Below are 20614 nucleotides of genomic sequence, written 5' to 3'. Positions count from 1 at the left end.
GGACAAAAAAAACGCCTCGGGGCTTAACCTGAAATCTTGGCAGCACTGTATATTGAATGTTCCGAAAACAGCAGACACAACAAAAATTTAGAGTTGTCATATTTTTCGCTTTCGTCATTTTCTTGTATTTTTCATGTATGTTTTACAAAGAGATACAAAAATGTATGCTAGTAAAACTATTTTAATACATTTTGTCCTTCCAAACGTGAGTTTTCACGTTTTTAAACAAATTCTAAACAATTTATGAAAAATTTCTTTGGTAGCACAGATTTAAAACTCTTCAAAAAGTTAAGCCCAGAGAAATCCCCGGGCTAAACAACTAAGCCCAAGGGGCTAAGGTGTTGTTGTATTTAACATGTAAATTGCTTAGCCCAGACTGCGTTTTTTTTGTCTAGTTAAGACCGGTTGTAATAAAAAACACACCTATTGAATCATTGGGTGCGTTCACGTACGCACAGATACCCTATGCAAGATACCTAAGTATCCGATACGTTTGTGAACACGAATCAGCTGTTCTTCAAATCTCCCATAAGATACACGAGAATCCAAAAATTTTTAGGATACTTTTGGATTTTTTTGCTTGTCAACACATGTTTAAGGCTTAACTACATATTTTTGAAAAAGTACAAAAGTGAAAATATTTTTTTCTGGCTAGCGCAATTGTTTTGTGAAAAAGAGTATACAAATTGTTTTTTAGACCATAAAATAAGCTTTCTGCATCATTTGTTTTAATTTTCTAGCCCGAAAAACTATACAAAAATGCGTTTGAAAATTTTCACTTTTTGAGCCAATGTATTTAAGGCTTTATGATCAGCTGAGATTTATATGGGATTACAACAACACAAAGGTATCCGGATACCCTTGGATCGGTACGTGAACGCACCCATTCATAAAAACAAACAAACCTTTTTGACTTTCGGATTTCGGAGTAATTCGGAGCCATCGCTGACATTTTTGTTATGACATTTCTCATCCTTGCACGTGCACTGCTACTAAAAAAAGAAATAAATAAAAACTGAAAAACTTTTCGATGCAGTCTCAAAGATTTTTTATTGGAAATTTACCAGCCGGTACAAGTGAAAATGAAGTTAAAAATGCATTTAAAGATTTTGGCGATGTAACAAGTGTTGAACTTAAGGCAAAAGAAAGTTTAGTTGATCCTGGCAATGTAAAACTTTTAGCTTTTATTACGTTAAATCTTTACGATGGCGATGTTGATTTTTGTAAGTTCTCAAATATATTTAATTTAACTTTGTCATGTTATTAATTTTCCTTTAAAGGTATAAGAAAAGTTAACTCGAAAAAAATAAATGGTGAAAATGTACGAGTTTCTGTGGCAAAAGAAAGTTTCTTGGAACGTCTCAAACGAGAACGAGAAGAAAATACAAAAACCAAATCCAAAACTACCAACAATAACTTTGAACTTAAACAGCCATTCGCTCAGAGCCAAAATAACTCGAAAAAGGTATTCAACATCGACGATGTCGCCGAGGCTGATGATACAAATGATAATCCATTCGATGATGGTGAACCCACATTGATTACAAAGAAAAGAGCTGCTAATTCTATGCGAAATGGAAAGGTAAATAACAATTCTTTTAAAAGACATCTTCACCTAGAGTTCCCTAGGAACATTGGTGTCCAGGGAACAAGGAGGCTGACTACCAAAACTGAGACAAGCGATAATGCTTCTCGGGAACTACAACCAAGAGCGTTTCAAATCATGAATCAGTCTAAGTAGGAACAATCTAAGGTTAATCACTGGGCTTTTCACGGGCCACTGTAAGTTAAAAAGGCACCTACATATTTTGGGCTTTATAAATAGTGCAACATGTAGATTCTGTAGCGAAAAAGAAGAGACACCAGACACATTCTGGGTAGTTGCGACGCACTAATACACGAAGGATTAAAACACATGGCTCGGAACCTGGTCGAAGAGGACAAATTACACTCTTTGAAAATACCCCAAATACTCAATTTCCTGAACCAACTCAGCTAGATTAAAAGGGGGGCACAATAGATCTTATAGGTCGCAGTGCATCTTACACCACAAATAACAATCAATCAATCAACGTCTCAACGTTCACAAATTCACACTTTCATATTTCTAAAGATAATTGAATCAAACAAATTTTATTATTTGTTTAAAAACGAGGCTTAAAATACTCGCCTTATATTTCTAAATTTGAACAATTTTAATTTAAAGAGTACAAAACGCGATAATTTAATTAATAATTGTTGTTTTAGTAGGACCTGTTTGTTTTGTGTTTGGTTCTTAGTCAGACTAAAAATTTTATTTATTTTTAAATTCTATTTGGAATGAGATTGAATCAAAGTAAGGAAAAAAGCTATTTTGAAAAAACTTAAACTTTGTTTTTTATAGAAAAAAATTAATCGCAACTGATGCTATTTTTCTTGACCTTACAATTTTGAACAGTTATAACTTTTGCAGTCATCAATATAATTCATCGAAATGAAAAGAAACAACAAGCTTAACTCAAATATTAATATGTTCTTTGATCTTCTACAGAAAAAATGTACATACTTGTAAAGCAAGTCGTGAAGTGAATTCATAACATTTTTTTTGTGTTCAATTTTCAAATAGATTTTTTTCGAAAAATATATAAGGAGAGTAGATGCACGAGTGAAAGAGATTGCCGTTCATTTTGCACGTGAGCTACTTCACGTCGTGAAGCAAAACTCTTCAATTTTTTTTTCACCACGAAATTTCACGGGTGATCAAAAAAATGTATGGATTCACTTCACGACTTGCTTTACCAAGTATGTTCTAGGCTTTAGACATTAAGGGCCATTTGCTGAAACGAAAATAGTTTAAGTTGAGCATGAGCTCGTATTCTCTACTTTTTCCTTTTGCGTAAACTGTCACATAAGGATTTATGTAAAACATAAATAAGTTCCGATTCAGCAAACGGCTCTTTAGCGTGGTATGCCGTTGGAGCGAAACGAAAAATTTTGAAGTCTCCAAAGTCAACAGTGAACATGCAAACAAAAAAAAAATACCATCGGGCATTATAGCAAAGTAAAAATAATAAAAATACATATACAAAAATTCGAGGAAAAATATCAGAAAATTAGTTTAAAAACAATAATCATTTTTATCAAAAAACAAGACCAACTTGCATGGCTTATAGTTTAATGGTTTTTCTAATAGTTCTTATGGCCAGAACTGAACGAAATTGAAATTGTGAAAAACTACATTGCAGCCAATAGCTATCCAATACAAAAAGAATTATCAAAATTGGTTCATTCAGTCCAAAGTTATGAGGTAACAAAAAAAAAAAAGACGAATTAAATACCTCCTTTTTTTTTGGAAGTCGGTAAAAAACGAAACAAATTTAATTTCGTTCAAGATTTCGCTATCGAATTTTTGTATGGAAAATATCGTTTCGCTTCAGGTGCGTACTAGGCTTTATATATTATATTATAGTTGAAATATCTAAACTTGGCCCCACCGAAGGGTACATGCGATAGCGGTACGGGTAAATGTATGAAAAAATTTCCACAGCTGAATCTTTATGTTCCAGTTTGGAATTTTTTTTCATACAATTACCCGTACCTACTGGTACCGAAGTACCCTTCGGTGCCAAGCCTTCTAAAGCAAGATCAAATAATCGAAATTCCAACAAATTCTTTCAAATATTAAAAAAAAAATACTTACTGTACACATTTGCACTGATTTTTTTATGCAAACAAAATTTATTTGCAAAAAAAATCATTTCCAATGCATCTTTTTTTTAATTGCAATAACATTAAGATATGCAAAATATTTGTATTTGCAATAAATTTTTTTTTTCAATGCAAATATTTTTCATTTGAAATTTTTTTATTTAAATTAAGTTGAAGTATATTGAATCTTGGTCGATTTTTGACATTTTTCATTATTTTTTTTCAAAATTCAGAGTTAGAAAAGTTTAAAAGGGTTTTGTTTTTAACTTTGCTCTCTATTTTACTCATTTTGTTTAAGACCTCAAAAATTTAGATTGTTTCTTGTAAAAAGTTAAGGTAAAGATTACTTTATTCCAATAACTTCTGCATTAATAACTCAAAATTGGTGATTTTTGAGTTATGACAGTATTCAAGTAAATGAGACATATTTTAAAAAACAACATAAAAATTGTTATATACTGCAAAAATTACAAAAAAATAAATTTTCTAGACTTGAAATAAATGGTACTATTCTTTTTTCAAAAGTACTCTTTTTCGTCTCTGAAATCAAATATACTCTATTCTTTTTTAAAAAAGTTGGCAAGCCTAGCCTTCACTTGCTGCTCTCGAAATCGAAAAATTTCTTAAACATTTCTGTTTTCATTTAGATTGTCATCGAAAGTACCAACTGTAGCCCTATCACTGTAATAGGGAAGAAAAAAGAGACAAAGATTCTTAGCGAGAAGTCATTCGACTCCGACAAAAAACGTAAAGAATCGGTCAACAAGAAGAAGAACCAGTATCAACTACAAAAGTCATTGATTCAAAAATCTCTAGCATCTGTGGACAATTCTAAAAATAAACAAATCTTCTTCGACAACGATGATGAAGAAAAAGACGAAGAGAAACCTTCAAATGGAAAAAAACTATTTGAAGATGACTCAGACCAAGAGGATGATTCCAATGCTAATGCCTTCGCCGTGAAGCCTGAATACGAGGGATCTCGTGGGGCTGCTCTTATGAAACTGCAATCAAAAATGAGTTTGGATCCTCGTTTTAAAATTGACAGCAAGTTTGTTGACAAAATCGACGATGAAGATGAACCTCCCGTTGTAAATGAAAATAGTGAAAGAGATTGGCAATATGGGATCTTGGAGCAAGTTGTGGGTAGCAAAGTATCCAATACTTCCCAAGCCAAAGGTCATGGAAAGACCAAATTGAATATGTTGCGTTATGATCCATCCAAAGAAAATCAAGAACATTTCTTGGTCCAACCTAAAACTGCTGAGCCAATGGATGAAGATGATGAAAATATTATTCCCCAGCCTGAAGAGAAGAAAGTATCAAAAGAAGTTTTCTACATGGTCAGTGATAATCTAACGAACTCTTTGAAAACAAGAGGAGATGGGTTCAGTTTACTCAGTATGTTTGGACGAGGCTCAGATGAGAATGAACTAAATGAAGAACGATCATCAAAAGAAAAAATTCTGATAAGTAAAACCGACAAAACTGGTGCATTGAATCCTTTTTCATATGATTCATCCTCTGAATCGGAAAATGAACAAGAAGGCAAAACACAGCATGAAAGTGAGGAGGGACAAAAGAAGAAAAGCAAAGAAACGAAAGATGACAATAAAGCGAAATTGTATGTTGAATCGTTTTTCATTCCAAGGAACGATGTTAGATTAAAAGGTTTGTTTTTCAATTACATTAAAATTTTTTTTCTTTAATTTTTTTTATTTTTATTTTATATAGAAGGCAAATCATTTTTCCGAACGAATAAGCAGTCAGAGAAGATTGAAAACTATGACGAAGTTAAAGATAAACTTAAAAATATAATTAACAGAAAGATAACCAGATCGAAGAAACAACTTAAAGGCATAGGAAAACAGAAGTCGATACGTGGAAGATAGGAATAATAAATTGTTAATACATTTTTTATATTTTATTTTAAAAAAAATTAAAAGTACCGTAATAATTGAAAAGATTTTTTCTTTTATTTTTTTTAAGTTTGTTGGTTGAGTTATGAATGGTAACGTAGAATTTGCGAAATTGTATAGTCTATTCACCTTCTGTGGATAAAGTGAAGTAACAATGAATATTGCGTTTATGGAATTGTAGAGATGAAAAAATTGAGCACAAAAATGGAATCAAACTTTGCATTCTGTTAAAACGAAAATTTCTCAGGATGTAATAGACATACATGAATGTTAATGGTAACACTGAAAAGCTTGAAAATAGCTTTAAGTCAATGGAAAGAACTTAAAAATGCGTTCACTTTATAAAGATCCAATCAACATAAATGAAGTTTGTAAGAAAAAAAAAAAGACTGAAATTGAAACAGAGAGTATTTGGAAAATCTAACATTAAAAAAAAAAATTAAATGCAATTTACTGACGGATAGCTCTAATAATATTGTATGCATTTTTATGTTTTTATCAACAATTCAAAGTAAAAAGCTTTAAAATGAGACCATGAGACTTTGAAGAAAAAATATATTTTCCATTCAAATTTTGTTTTAATATACTGTCATAAAGTTGGTGATGTGAGCGAATATTCAGGCTACTTTCGTGCAAAATCTCAAGATTGTTAAATTTCATGGTTTTAAGATGATAAGAAACCTAAAAGTGTTACACTTACGTCAAAATGGGTGAGTAGGTACCTACCTAGTTCTCTGGGTAGAAAATCTAAAATATATTCTATTTATAAACTATTGTTCTTACAAGTTATAAGACTTTACAATTATCCGAAGCGCTCTATAAACTCCCATAAATATCCATAAATCTCATACCATTGTTTAAATAAATACCAGCTCTACCTTTCAACCAAGTTTCAAAATTCTGCTATAGTCAGAAGTATGGTATGATAATCAGAAGTATGAAACTGTTTTCCTATAGAAAAAAAAAATTACGCATACGCCACAGTGACCAATTTTAATATATAAATAAGTTATATTTTCTAAATCTTATGAATTAGAGACACTGCTGCCATAGAAACTTAATCTATTGGCTGATACAACAAACACATTAATATAACACAGAAAGTCAAAGAAGAGGGAGCACAACGCAACGCCGCGCCGTAATAGCAAATCTGTGTTTTTGAACATTTTCACTTTCATGCGTAATTTTACTTGTTATCTTTGAAGCTGTTTTTCTCAAAACTACAATTTTGCAGATTCGTGGTTTTGGGTTTTTACCCACAATATAACACATAACTACGTTGTACAGAGGGAAGATATAGTTGAAAATTGTCTTAAGTTATCGCACAGGTGGCTTCAGTTAAGCTGGCGATTTGAGAAAAACTTCTGAGAATCTCTTGGACTCGAACCCACTAAGTGGGCTATGCAGTCAACTACCTATTCCTCTGTGCCATGGCCACCTACTCGGGCGCCCTTTAATTGAATTGTTTTTTTTCAAAAACCCCTTAAGTCAAATATCAGAGACTTACCATATAGAATGTCCAAAAGAGTATATTTGCAAACTTATTCGATTCCTAAGTGTGATTTATTATTTACCTCGGCCAACAAAAAATTTTGAGTACAAACCTAGACATTAGACATGAATGTATGTTCGTATTAGAGCCTACGATTTTGTTCGTGTATTTAATTACACGTGTACCCGATACACGTGTACACGTGTATCTAAAAAACGTTTACACGTGTATCTTATTTACACGTGTATTTATTAAATACACGTGTATTTATATTTACACGTGTAAATACGAAACAAAATGATTTTTTTGCTTTTTGGGGGTAAAATAAAAGTTTTTAAAACTAAACAACTGAAGATTATTGTGCAAATAAATAGTTCGAATTGGAAAAATAGTATTTGAACTTTTTGAAGACCTTATAAATAATTTATTCAAAAATTAAAAATAATGATGTGCCTTTTCATTAAAAAAAAGCTAATAAATTTTTCCAAGATATATTTGCATATTGCCTACTGTGTCTTTCTCAGAAGAAAGTGTACCAACTGTTACATGTTTTTTTTTTTTTTTTGTTAATCACCGTTTATTTGAAGATCATATGGTTTACTAAGTTCATAGTGAAAGTGTAAAAGGTGTTTTATAAATAAAGCGACAAATTCAATCAAAATAAATTTTAAAATAAAACTAAAATATGAAGCCAAGGAGTTGGGTATGGCAATATGCCCACCGAGAAGGGACAAATGCCTACTGTGACTTATGTAGTTCACAACAAAACAACCGTTTTTCTTGTCCCGGTGGAACAACCGGAGCCCTTGGACGGCATTTAAAGGGACTCCATGGAGTCAATTTAATTATTTTATATGTTTTGTTGCTTGGTAATCTAATCTAATCTGCTTTATTTTTTTACTTTTTAGTCGTATAATATTTGAAAGAAGATGATAATTTGCTTGGGTGGTATGAGCTCCCAAAGCCCTTCTCTTGCAATTTACCTACAAAAGCTTTTGCGATATTTAGAATGGGATAAAATAGATTTGGGGTGTTTCAACCCCCCAATGCCCCTCCCCTGAGTTCGGACCCCAAAATATTGCGTTGCAATCCAAACTTCATATGTGTACAAAGTTCAGTTCGATACGATAATGGGAATCGGGTCAAAATTTTTTTCCAAGATTTATATGGCTAGGGTTGAATAAGAATTTCCAATTAAATTTTCCGTGTAATTTCAATGTGTAAATCTAGCCAATAACCGCAAAAACCTGAACAATATCCTTTTCATTCAATATAATACATATTTTAGGAAATCGCCACCAAATCTACCTGTTCGAACGCTAAGTACGTAAATGCATTTAGAAACCTCAATAAGAAAATGCAAAATTTGGAATCAATTTAAGAAGAAGCGAACCAGCATCGATACGATAAGAATTTGCAAGGGAAATCAACAGAAACACTACTCTATCTAATGGCTCTAATCATTTTCAGTAGTACGAGTACACAGTACAATAACGAATAAGCGATTTTAATAACGAACACCGACGACATGCACGTCTGTCGCATGTAATTGCACGTAAAACAATTGTTAAAGGTTTAATATAAAAAGATTAAATCGTCGCCCTAGTATTGGAGTGCCAAATTGCATTTTTTGAACTAGGTATGCAATCGAATGTTTTCGAAGTTGCTCTTTTCAAATCTGCTATCCATTTTTTTCTAGCTTTTTTCGTTGCAAAGATATTCACTATTGTTTTGACAAAAACAAGAAATTTTGGCATTTACGTCAAATTTTTCATGCAATGCAAGAAAATTTTGAGAATTGTTTTGACGTACGTTATGGTTTTTTTTTTTTTGACGTACGTGTATATGAATAAAAGAGTAGTATACGGCAAACTCATTTTGGACAAAAATTTAAATATTTTGAAAACTAAACGAATTGCAGATGTCCAATAACATGTATATAAAAGACACATTTTAATTATATATCATACTTAAATATCAAAAAATACCAGCGGTTAGTTCTTTCGCAATTATCTTCCGAACATTTAAATGCGATTTCCCAAAAATGTAAAAATGGCGTATACGGCATTTCAATACTAGGGCGACGAAATGTTTAATCTTAATTTTTTTGTTTATAGAAATAGCATTTGAGGTCCAACTAATTCCCTAAAAAATGATTTTGGCCCAAAATGAAGGTTAATAGGTTGTCTTATTTTTTTTTGCCATTACCGTAAAAAAAATGGCCAAATTTCAAAAATGTCCAAATATAGCATTGTTTGTGACAAACGGTAGGTATTTTTGTACTGAATCATGAAATTAACATTCTTTTGTTTTTGTTTAACAATTGACAAAATTTCATCTAAAAAACCCATTAAAAATAGTAACGATTTTCAAAAAATATTTATAATATTCTTGTCGAATTTCTTATTGCCTAATAAACGACCCAACAAATTGTTACTCAACCAATGATCTCTAATTAAGGATAAAATTATCGGACGTAAATGTTTGGCCCAACTATATACCTATCCCAAAAAGGATATATTTGAAAAGTTTTATTTCTTCTTTATTTTCATTAAACCAATACTTGACCAATAGCAGAGCACCAAATAATATATTCAAGCGATAGGCTGCCGTTTATTGTCATCGTTGCTTATGCGATATCAGCAATCTAAGCCTAATTAACTTCAATTGTTGATAGAATTTTATATATTATCTATTCGATTTGGTTTGGTTAGAGTTCAGTTCTAAAGCTTCATCATGCACGGAAGCATGTTTCTACGTTTTGTGTTTATAATCTCGGCAATGGTGCTACAAATTGCCTCATCTAATGTTATAGTAGAAAAAATCGAGGAAAAAGTTGAAAACGAATGTAATTTATCAGAAGACTTAATTAACGAAATACGTGGATACAAAAATGTAGTTTTGAAAATAACCGATCATATTCTCAATGGCAAGTTTAAAGGAGAAGTCCATAAGAGGTCTGTGTTTTTGATTACTTTTAATTGTTTATCAATCAATCGGGTTTAAAACTTTTAATTTTTCTATCAGTCTCCAAACCTTTACGGATAAGTTTGGCTCAAGAATGGCAGGTTCAGATTCATTGGAAAAATCTATAGACTACATGGAAGCTCTGCTTAAAAATGAAGGACTTGAAAATGTCCATACCGAAGAAGCTAAAGTGCCTCATTGGATAAGGTAGGTTATCTGAATGATACTATCGAACTAACTTAAGTTCAGTAGATAAATTTGGTTATAAATCGTTGAGATAAATTTACAATATTTATGATTATTACTGCTTATCTGCTGTGATTATTTTTTTCAAAAATAAATTCGATCGAAATTTACAGATTTGTTTGGCTTTTGTTATGATTTAAAAAATCAATAAATAAACTTTATTCGCCGGATCTTTTGAAGTTTTTTTTTTAATGCAGGCTACAATATATTATAATTTATTTCTCTTCTACTCATTTTTCATTAATTTTTTTTAATAGGGGCTTTGAGGCAGCTAGTCTGGTTTTACCCAGGAAGGCAAAAATAGAAATTTTAGGACTTGGTACAAGTGTTGGAACACCTCGAGGTGGAATTATCGGAGAAGTTGTGGCTGTTCGGACCTTTGACGAACTGCGAAAATTACCCGATTCAGAGGTTTGTTGTCATAGTCATAGTGTGTATAACAAAAATGTAATCAACAAGTTTCAATAAGTTTCTTTACAATGCTCGAAATTCTTTTGAAAACTGATAGTTGGTTATTTCGCGTGATGAATTAAGTCTTTAAATATTACGTCAATGTAAAGCATTTATAAAAGCTTATCGCTTTAATTTTTTAATATTCTTCCTTAAGGTTAAGGGAAAAATTGTTGTTTTTGCTCCCACTTGGCAAGGATATGGAGCAACAGCAAGTTATAGAGGATCTGGTGCAACGGAAGCTTCGAAAAAAGGTGCTATTGCCGCTTTAATTCGTTCAGCAACACCATTTTCAATTGGATCACCACATACCGGCTCACAAACATACGCCCAAGGAGTTAGAAAAATACCTGCAGCTTGTATAACAGTTGAAGATGCCGAAATGATCTTGCGAATGTATAATGAAGGTACAAAAATAATTGTGGATATCATATAAAAAGGTCATCGCCTATAAGACAGTCTTGACCACTTTTTCCTTCGAATTCTCGCTTACAAATTTATAATTATTTTACAGGTGAAACTGTTCAAATTCGCCTCGAAATGGATGACTATAATTTAGAACCAGTTACTTCACGTAATACAGTCTCTGAATTGCAAGGAACAAAATCCCCAAACAAGTAAAAATCAATGTTTTTATCAAAGAATAATTTTGTTTATTCAAAATCTATTTCTTATCCCTCAAGGTCAGTGGTTATATTGTCAGGCCATTTAGATAGTTGGGATGTTGGTGTTGGAGCAATGGATGATGGAGGTGGTGCTTTTATCTCATGGAAAGCTGTGAAATTCCTTAAAGAAATGGGTCTCAGACCAAAACGTACAATTCGATCTGTTTTATGGACTGGTGAAGAATATGGTTATTATGGTGCTAAGGAATATCAAAGAACACATAAGGAAAATGAAGCTGAAGAATTTAACTTTTTTATTGAATCGGATACTGGTACCTTCGATCCAGTTGGATTAGACTTCACTGGAAATAAGGAAGCTGAATGCATATTTAGAGAAGTTTTAAAGTATGTTGAATCTAACTTTCACCTTATATTAACTTTCAAATGCACAAAGTCTGAGCATTAATTTATTTCTTATTCATATTGTCATTTATTTTAAGCTTGATGGCCCCTCTTAACGCAACACAATTTGAGACACCAGCTGATGGTGGACCTGATATATCAGTTTGGCTTAATCGTGGATTTCCAGGAGCTTCACTTTTGAACAAAAATGATAAATATTTTTGGTAAGTATACTAGTACATTAACAAAAGTCTTTCCTGTTTTATTGTAGATGGTAGAGTATCAGTATCTACTTGCTAGAGAGAAAGGTATGGCACTACTTCCGTCTGATGTGCGTAGTGAGTTTCAGCCTTAACTAAGTTGAAAGGTTACATGACGCATTACGAAGTTTAAAGCCACTGATTTAGGAATGTTAAAATTGTTCGATGCTGACAAGTTCAATGCTTTCATTTTGTTTATCAAATTAAGTCTAATTAATTGGCTACACAAAGTTAAACAAGAGTCACACATAGCTAAACGCCAGTGGCTGATTCCCGTGATTTTAATTGGAAATTAAAAAAAAAATTAACAGACTCATCACATCGTTTATATATTTTTTTAACAAAAAACATTTCAAATTTTCATACTTGATCTAAAACTGCTCGTGCAAATCAATTTATATTGAAGGTTTTGTATAAAACAATAACAACTTTTGTGTGTACTACTAACAAGTTTAGAGCTATTTCACGGGTACTCACATAGACTTATATTTTAATGATGCTGTTGTTGAAGTCAAATAAGTTCCCATGCTTCCAAGTTTTGCACCTTATAACAAAAGCCAAAAAATCGAATTTTGTCAGTTTTCGATTATTTTAACTTTAAAGGTAATTACATATTTTGTAACACGGTCTTAAAACCAGTAAACATTTTTACAACTGGATCCTAAAATCCGTCCTTGTGGAGTGGAGTAAATAGTTTTCAAAATATGGCTTTGAAAAAAGGAACTACTGAAAAACTCATAATTTTAAGCAAGCAAAAATGATGAAAGAGTTGAAGAGCATTAATCATATGAGACTAAAACAACAATAATAAAATTCGACACGAAATCCTCCTTTTAATGAAACTATACTTTTCTAAAGGATTTTTGTCCGAATTCGAAGTCAAAATTGGCCTAGCACGTCAAGTTTTTAGGATATTGCCGTTAGAAAATCTCGAAAACCCATTTTTTTGCTGTTTTTGAAGCAATATGTTGGCGTAATGTAAACTTTTTCAACTAAACTAGTCACGGTTTACACAAGATTTTTTTTTTCTTTCAAATTCAGTTTCAATTTCCTCAATATTACTTTTCTTATTCGAGATATCATAATTTAAGTTAGTTAAGTAGGTTTGGCATATCTTACCATAAAGAAACTGATCATTAAAAATTCATATTTCTTTCTCCCAAGAACAAAAGTGTACTTTTCTAATAGATTTTAGTATGCTGATTTTGAATCCGAATTCAAAGAATTTCGACCAGCTCCTATTTTTGAGCTATAGAAGTTTTTTGGGATTTTTATGATTAATTAATGATCATTAATTAATCATAATCACTCTCCGAATTGTTTAAATAACAACTTTTTTTTAATATTATGTTTGAATGAACAAAAAAAATTAAATATAAGTTGATAAAATTGCCTTTTATTGTGCATTAAATAAAAAACGTAATTTTTTTTCTAGGTTCCATCATACAGAAGGTGATAGGATGTTGGTTGAGGATCCTGACAGCTTGGACCGTTGTGTAGCATTGTTTGCTTCAACTGCATATATAATTGCGGATTTAAGCGTTGATATTCCCAAAGAAATTAAAAATTAATTAGAAATAAATAAAGAATATTGAATTTTTATTGAACTTTGAATGAAACTAAGTAGCTTAACAGAATAGAATGTGCATTAGAGGGTCCCGTCATTTCATGCTGATTTTTGTTTTTGCTCCTATTTTATCGAAAGAGGTATCAAAAGTTGTGCATTAACAAGCAGCTTTTAAGATGATATTACTTTTGAATTTAAACATAACTTTTCGAGCTTTAAAAGTCTTTAAAGGATAAACACATGGTATTTATACAATCGCTGGTAGAGGCCCAAAAGTTACCTCAAATTTAAAAAATAAGTATACCCTCAGAGTCTTCTCTTCAATACTCAACTTTTGAGACCTCTTAAGATTAAATAGACCCGTAAATTTAATATATTTATAAAGTTCAGACTTTAAAGCAAAACTTTTGATACCCTTTTTGAATAGAAACGCGTAAAAATGAATTCTTTTCACGAGTCTATTATATCGTAAGAGGTTTCAAGCATGCGTATTGAAGAAAAGACTTGAGGGTATACTTACTTTTTAATTTCAAGATAACTTTTGGGTCTCTACCACCGATTATATAAATAACCTATCCTTATCCTTTAAAGGCTTTTGAAGCCCGAAAAGTAATGGTCAAATTAAAAAGTAAGATCTTATTTAAAGCTACTCGTTAATACGCAACTTTTGATACCTCTTTTGATGAAATAGGAGCAAAAACAACAGTAATCATAAAATGACAGGACACTCTATTGTGCATGTACCTTTAAAAAGGATAATATTTTGGACTTTCTACTTAATGTGTTTCCTAGAAATATGAAGCTCTATAGAGAACATGCTTGAAAGTCCGACAGTCATACGCGCCCAACCTGAAACATTAAAATATATGTACCTACCCCTGTGTGCATATGTGCATAATTGTTTTTTCTTTTAACTTCTATAAAATGTTCCTTACACCACTATGTTGAAATATTTTCAGAAATCGAAAAATTTTTTTTACAAACAAAGATGAATGTGCAATTTTTTCAAAAACTGCATATATAAACAAATTTATTAATTGTTAATTAAAAATTATATATTTTTTCAAATGAAGTTTAATTTCAAGCATTAAAAAGAGATATCAGAAAAATACACAAATATTATAGAATCGCATTTAGGAGCTGCAGCAATAACATCTTCCCAGTCTTCCTAATTCATAAGAGTATTTGGGACTTAAAGGACATCTTTCGTCTCGATACCTTCGTTCGTTCAGCCAACATTTATCATTACAAGGTTTTTTTGCAATGACTCCTGCAATGGTAATTACCAACACAAACAAAAATATCAAGTGGTATTTCATTTTAAAATTATTGGTTTTAAAACAGTTCTTGTACAAATGCAGTCGAATGAATAATTTGAGTCGGAAATACGAGCTTTTATACTCAAAATTTTAGTGTAAAATTGTTTTGAAAAAAAAAAAATAATCTTAACCTTATTAAATGCCTCTTATAATATTTACATTAATAAAACAATAGGCACATGTTATTGCATAATAGGTACACAAAAATTAAAGTCAAGTTTTTTACATTGTTTCATTAAAAAAAAACGTGTGTGCATAGTTACCTTATTGTATAATGTCTGCTCAGACACTGTCGATGCCATTGTTTGAAAATAAAATGCTTTTTATCTTAAAACATGTTAAGTAATAAAAGATAACCCAGCTTCATGTGTGACCATGCCACCATGGCGCCGCGTATGTTTCGGGCATGTCACACATGTCTTATACATATACTTGCCATGTCGCATTTTTCGCATATGTCGCACATGTCGCACTTGTGGCACATGTGGCCCATGTCTCCCAAAATACAATATGCAAGTTACCACATGCTACATGCAACAACCCACGTTCCACATGAAACATCCACCATGCAACATACAAAATGCAACATCCAACATGAAGCATTCCAGTTGTTGCATTTGCCCCTACTGTCGCACTTGACGCACATGACGCACTTGTCGCACATGCCGTACTTGGATAACAAAACGAAAAACTGCATGCAATTTCTTAAAAAAAAAAAACAATATAATGAAATTTTATAATATTTTCAATCAATAAATTAGAAATGATTTAGGTCTTCAATATTTTAGTGTGTAGAGGTAGACATAATTATTTATACCTCATACCTCATAACAATCATTTTTCTATACATACATCAGTTTATTAACAAAAAGTGACACAATATATCTTTTTATCAAATTGTTCTCAATTTTACTTAAATTAAGCCTAGGAATAGACAAACATTTTTGCACACGGTCACCTAGTCGTTAGATTTGAAATGGAACACCCTAAATATGAAAGATTTATTTGGCCTTATAATCCTCAGAATAAATTTCTATGACTTATCTTTTTCGTTTTTTTTTTGCTAATGGATGTCTGGTATGATAAAAATGTGCGAGCATTATTTCTCTAAATGAGAATTTTAAGCACTTGTTTTGGACTATTAAAAGTTTTCATTCAATTTGTTTTCAATAAAACCGCTACTTGACCAATACTTGGCAAAAAATACATACACTGGCCTACAAAATTCTTCGTACGATTAACAGATTTCAATTTCCAATATTTTTTCATATGGTTACCTACTTTTATATTTGTACTTGCTCTATTGGGCAAGTATTGGTTTCTTGTCGAAAAAAAATTAAGGTTTTAGTCACAACCAACATTACGATGATGGAGAACTCCGAAAAAGTGGGTCTCGCAATTCCATCCGTCCGTTTGTACACTTTTCCACAGCCTAAACGGGTGGACGGATTTTCTTCAAATTTGGTACAGATGATTTTTATGGAATTCTCAAAGTTGTTTTTTTTTTAATTTTTTTTATATCTCGCTTAGAAAGTGTACCTCCCATACAATTTTTTCAATTTATACCAAATATCTCGAAAACGGCTCAAACGATTTTGACTAAACTTTGCAGACGAAATATACAAAGCGATTGCAATAAAACTGCAATCCCACACGTGAAATGCTATTTTTGATGTATCCCTTTTTAATTATTACATTTCGTAATAAAGTGCACTTTAAAGGATATTAACAGTAGAGCTTTTATTATTCGTACGAAGAACTATGTCAGCCAGTGTATGTTCAAGTGATAGGCTAATGTTTTATCGTTGTCACTTATGCGATATCTATATCAGCAATCTAAGCCTAACTAAATTCAATTTATTGGTAATAGAATTTTATAAATTATCTATTCGATTTGGTTTGGTTAGAGTTCAGTTCTAAAGCTTCATCATGCACGGAAGCATGCTTCTTCGTTTTGTACTTATAACCTCGGCAATAGTCTTACAATTGGCCTCATCTAATGTTATAATTCAAAAAGTTGAGGAAAAAGTTGAAAACGAATGTAATTTATCAGAAAATTTAATAAACGAAATACGTGGTTACAAAAATGTAGTTTTGAAAATAACCGATCAGATTTTAAATGGCAAGTTTAAAGGAGAAGTCCATAAGAGGTCTGTGTTTTGGTTAATTTTGAAATGTTAATTAAACAATCGAAATTAATACTTTTAACTTTTCTATCAGTCTTCAGACCTTTACGGACAAATTTGGTTCAAGAATGGCAGGATCAGATTCATTGGAGAAATCTATAGATTATATGGAAGCTTTGCTCAAAAATGAAGGACTCGAAAATGTTCATACTGAAGAAGCTAAAGTGCCTCATTGGATAAGGTAGGTTATCTGGATAGTACTTGTTAACTAAAAAAAGTACTAGATTCAACAGATTCTATTTGGTAATAAATCGTTGAGATAAATTTCCAATATATTTATTGTTATAATTATTGCTTATCTGCTTCTGCTGTGATTATTTTTCAAAGTCAAATACGATCAAAATTTACTGTCTGCGCTGATAATGTTGATAATGCTGATAAATGTGCAGATTTGTTTGATGGTTTGTCTTTATCGTTTGGTAGAGTAAATTAATAAATAAATCAAATTTATTCAGGGGTTCTTTTTAAGTTCCAAGCTTTTTCATACTATTCATAATATTCCTTGCAATATTTCATTATTCATATTTATTCAATAGGGGCTATGAAAGCGCTACTCTGGTTCTGCCAAGAAAGGCTAAGATAGGACTTTTAGGACTTGGAACAAGTGTAGGAACACCCCAAGGTGGTATCATCGCTGATGTGGTGGCTGTGCGAACCTTTGACGAGCTACGAAAATTACCCGATTCAAAGGTTTGTAATATGATCGTTAGTCGATGCCTGTTAACAAAATAACAGTTTGTGTATAATAAATGTTTTTTATCGCTGTTCATGGGGTTCTGAAAGGCAGTTTAACATGCTGATGGGTGTAAAGTCCATAGTAAAATAATCTGTTATACAAACTGTTATAATGTTAGAATGTGTCTGTAGTTTCTTAAAATCAATAATTCATACAGGTTAAGGGAAAAATTGTTGTATTTGCACCCGAGTGGGAAGGATATGGCGCAACATCAAATTACAGGAAATCCGGTGCAAGTGAAGCTTCAAAAAAAGGTGCCATTGCTGCGCTAATACGTTCAGCAACACCATTTTCGATTGGATCACCCCATACTGGCTCGCAAACGTATGATCAAGGAGTAAGGAAAATACCAGCTGCATGTATAACAGTTGAAGATGCCGAAATGATTTGGCGAATGTATAACGAAGGTAAAGCCAAAAATTTTAGAAGTTTTTGATTGGCCTTTAACACTTAAAACTATATTACAGGAGAAACTGTTCAAATTCACCTAGAAATGGATGATTATAATTTAGAACAAGTCACTTCACGAAATACAGTATCTGAATTGCAGGGATCGAAGTCTCCAAACAAGTACCTACTATATTCAATATTCCTTTCAAAATACATTTCTATTTATGCAAAATCTCTCAAGGTCTGTGGTTATATTGTCAGGCCATTTGGATAGTTGGGATGTTGGTGTTGGAGCAATGGATGATGGAGGTGGGGCTTTTATCTCATGGAAAGCTGTGAAATTCCTTAAAGATATGGGTCTCAGGCCAAAACGAACAATTCGATCTATTTTATGGACTGCTGAGGAATATGGTTATTATGGAGCTAAGGCATATGAGAGAGAACATAAGAAAAATGAAGCTGAAGAATTCAACTTTTTAATTGAATCAGATACTGGTACATTTGATCCAGTTGGATTAGCCTTTACAGGAAATAAGGAAGCAGAGTGTATATTTAGAGAAATCTTAAGGTACGTTTAAGCTATAGTGAATTATTATAAACTCTTTTTTGTGTTTGGTTTTTGATATGAAAATGCAAAAACATTTTGAGTATAAAAATGAACAGTATATGTAATACATATTATAACAACTGTAGCTGCCCCAATTCATATTTCATTTGATTTAATTTTTTTACAAGCTTGATGATCCCTCTTAACGCCACACAATTCGATACACCTGCTAGTGCACCTGATCTATCAGTTTGGATTAATCGCGGATTTCCAGGAGCTTCACTGTTGAACAAAAATGATAAATATTTTTGGTAAGTATTTAAGTTGGCACATATTTTGAATAATAACAAAAGTATTAAACAAGTTCTCAGTTTATACCACCCCCAAATTTTTTTTCTCATACCAAGCCCAGATTGTTTTGTTCTTGCAAAATTGACCTTTTGGACGGCATCTTGAATTTAAATATTTTGTCAATATTTTGTTCGTTTTTGACATTTTTTTCAATATTCGTATGGCAATGTAAAATTTGTTTTTTGTTTCTTTTGCCAGAAATCATTAAAAACACTATTTTTCACGCCATCCCCTTTTTTCTACATCAGGCCATCTGCTGCGATACAAATCTTTATCATTAATCCATAATTTCCTATTTTTTTTCAAAAATTAATTTGACTGGTCTATAAGGCCTACTCTAGGAGTATACAAATTGCTATATTTTCAAACAAAAAAAGAGCCTTAATGGACATTATTTATTTACTTACATTTTTTAAACAACTAATAGGAACAAAATTTAGGTATATCATGATTAACTTTACAAATAAAATAAAAATGATTTTATCTATTTAGAATAAACATTTTTTTTACAGGTTCCATCATACACAAGGTGATTCGATGTTAGTTGAGGATCCTGGCAGCTTGGACCGTGGTGTAGCCTTGTTTGCTTCAACTGCATATATCATTGCAGATTTAAGTATTGATATTCCCAAAGTTATTAAAAATTAAAATAAAATTTACTTTGATTTATTTTTAATAAAAATTCAATTCAGGGTGTGTACAAAATAAAAGACAAGTGATTCAGGTCACTTTTGAAGAAATTTAAGTTACAAAGTTTTTTTTTATCAATTTAAATAAAACCGAGGTCCAATTGTTTGTTCATGGCTTACACCTTAAACCCTTTTTTATCATACACTAGCTTTCCCTATGATTCGCAATGTTCAAGCAACAGAAAGTTTAAAGTGGAACTAGAATGGTTGTGTCAAAAATATTACGAAAACATGTGCTATTAATACCGAACTTATGTAGAATAGACAAACTATTAAGCTTAGAATCCATCTCAAACTCCAATAAGTGGACATAAAATCACTTTCTTTTCAAATGCTTTTATCCATTTTAGAACACTGGAACAGACACTGCTCAACCAGAAATATATCCAGAGCTATACTTATAACGCCAGGAATGTCCATCACAATTGAGCCTAACTTCAGATGTATTTAAAATTTTAGACTTTTTTTTATTTATATAACTCGAATTTGTAAAGTTTTTTTTACAAATCCATTTTGCATATATGTATTCCTATTTAGTTTTCTTCAACACACGTACGGTGGTCAGATAAAATTTAAAAATTACAAAAAATACAAAAAAAACTTCAATATAGTTTTTTTTCATGATTAATTAGATCATAAAAATTTATTAATTACAAATTTTTATCAAGTTAAACATAAATTTGAAAGCATTGTCAATGAAGGAAACCAGAAGCACGTACAAATACCAGGCGATAAACTTTAAGATCTGCAACAATAACACCTTCCCAATAGTCCTAATTCATAAGAATATTTGGGTCTCAA

At 31.5% G+C, this 20614-nt stretch overlaps 3 protein-coding genes across 3 annotated transcripts; all 3 read left to right on the top strand.

Annotated features, from left to right (window-relative positions):
• Positions 1 to 948: 948 nt before the first annotated feature.
• Positions 949 to 5652, top strand: LOC129911657 (probable RNA-binding protein CG14230). Its single transcript, XM_055989520.1, has 4 exons — positions 949 to 1223; positions 1281 to 1582; positions 4335 to 5358; positions 5422 to 5652. Exons 1-4 carry the CDS (start codon positions 1031 to 1033, stop codon positions 5577 to 5579), a joined length of 1677 nt encoding a protein of 558 aa, XP_055845495.1. The 5' UTR covers positions 949 to 1030; the 3' UTR covers positions 5580 to 5652.
• Positions 5653 to 9804: 4152 nt separating this feature from the next.
• Positions 9805 to 13617, top strand: LOC129908870 (carboxypeptidase Q-like). The gene is made up of 8 exons (XM_055985685.1): positions 9805 to 10055; positions 10126 to 10272; positions 10569 to 10722; positions 10919 to 11168; positions 11276 to 11378; positions 11445 to 11771; positions 11867 to 11992; positions 13464 to 13617. Exons 1-8 carry the CDS (start codon positions 9835 to 9837, stop codon positions 13597 to 13599), a joined length of 1464 nt encoding a protein of 487 aa, XP_055841660.1. The 5' UTR covers positions 9805 to 9834; the 3' UTR covers positions 13600 to 13617.
• A 3195-nt stretch (positions 13618 to 16812) lies between these two features.
• LOC129908885 (carboxypeptidase Q-like) lies at positions 16813 to 19816 on the top strand. Its single transcript, XM_055985702.1, has 8 exons — positions 16813 to 17064; positions 17135 to 17281; positions 17637 to 17790; positions 17994 to 18243; positions 18304 to 18406; positions 18468 to 18794; positions 18962 to 19084; positions 19637 to 19816. Exons 1-8 carry the CDS (start codon positions 16844 to 16846, stop codon positions 19770 to 19772), a joined length of 1461 nt encoding a protein of 486 aa, XP_055841677.1. The 5' UTR covers positions 16813 to 16843; the 3' UTR covers positions 19773 to 19816.
• The last annotated feature ends 798 nt before the right edge of the window (positions 19817 to 20614 follow it).

This window comes from Episyrphus balteatus, chromosome 2 (genome assembly GCF_945859705.1).
Source record: "Episyrphus balteatus chromosome 2, idEpiBalt1.1, whole genome shotgun sequence".
In the NCBI taxonomy this organism is placed as follows: Eukaryota; Metazoa; Arthropoda; class Insecta; order Diptera; family Syrphidae; genus Episyrphus; species Episyrphus balteatus.
This window is presented reverse-complemented; position numbering and strand designations above follow the sequence as displayed.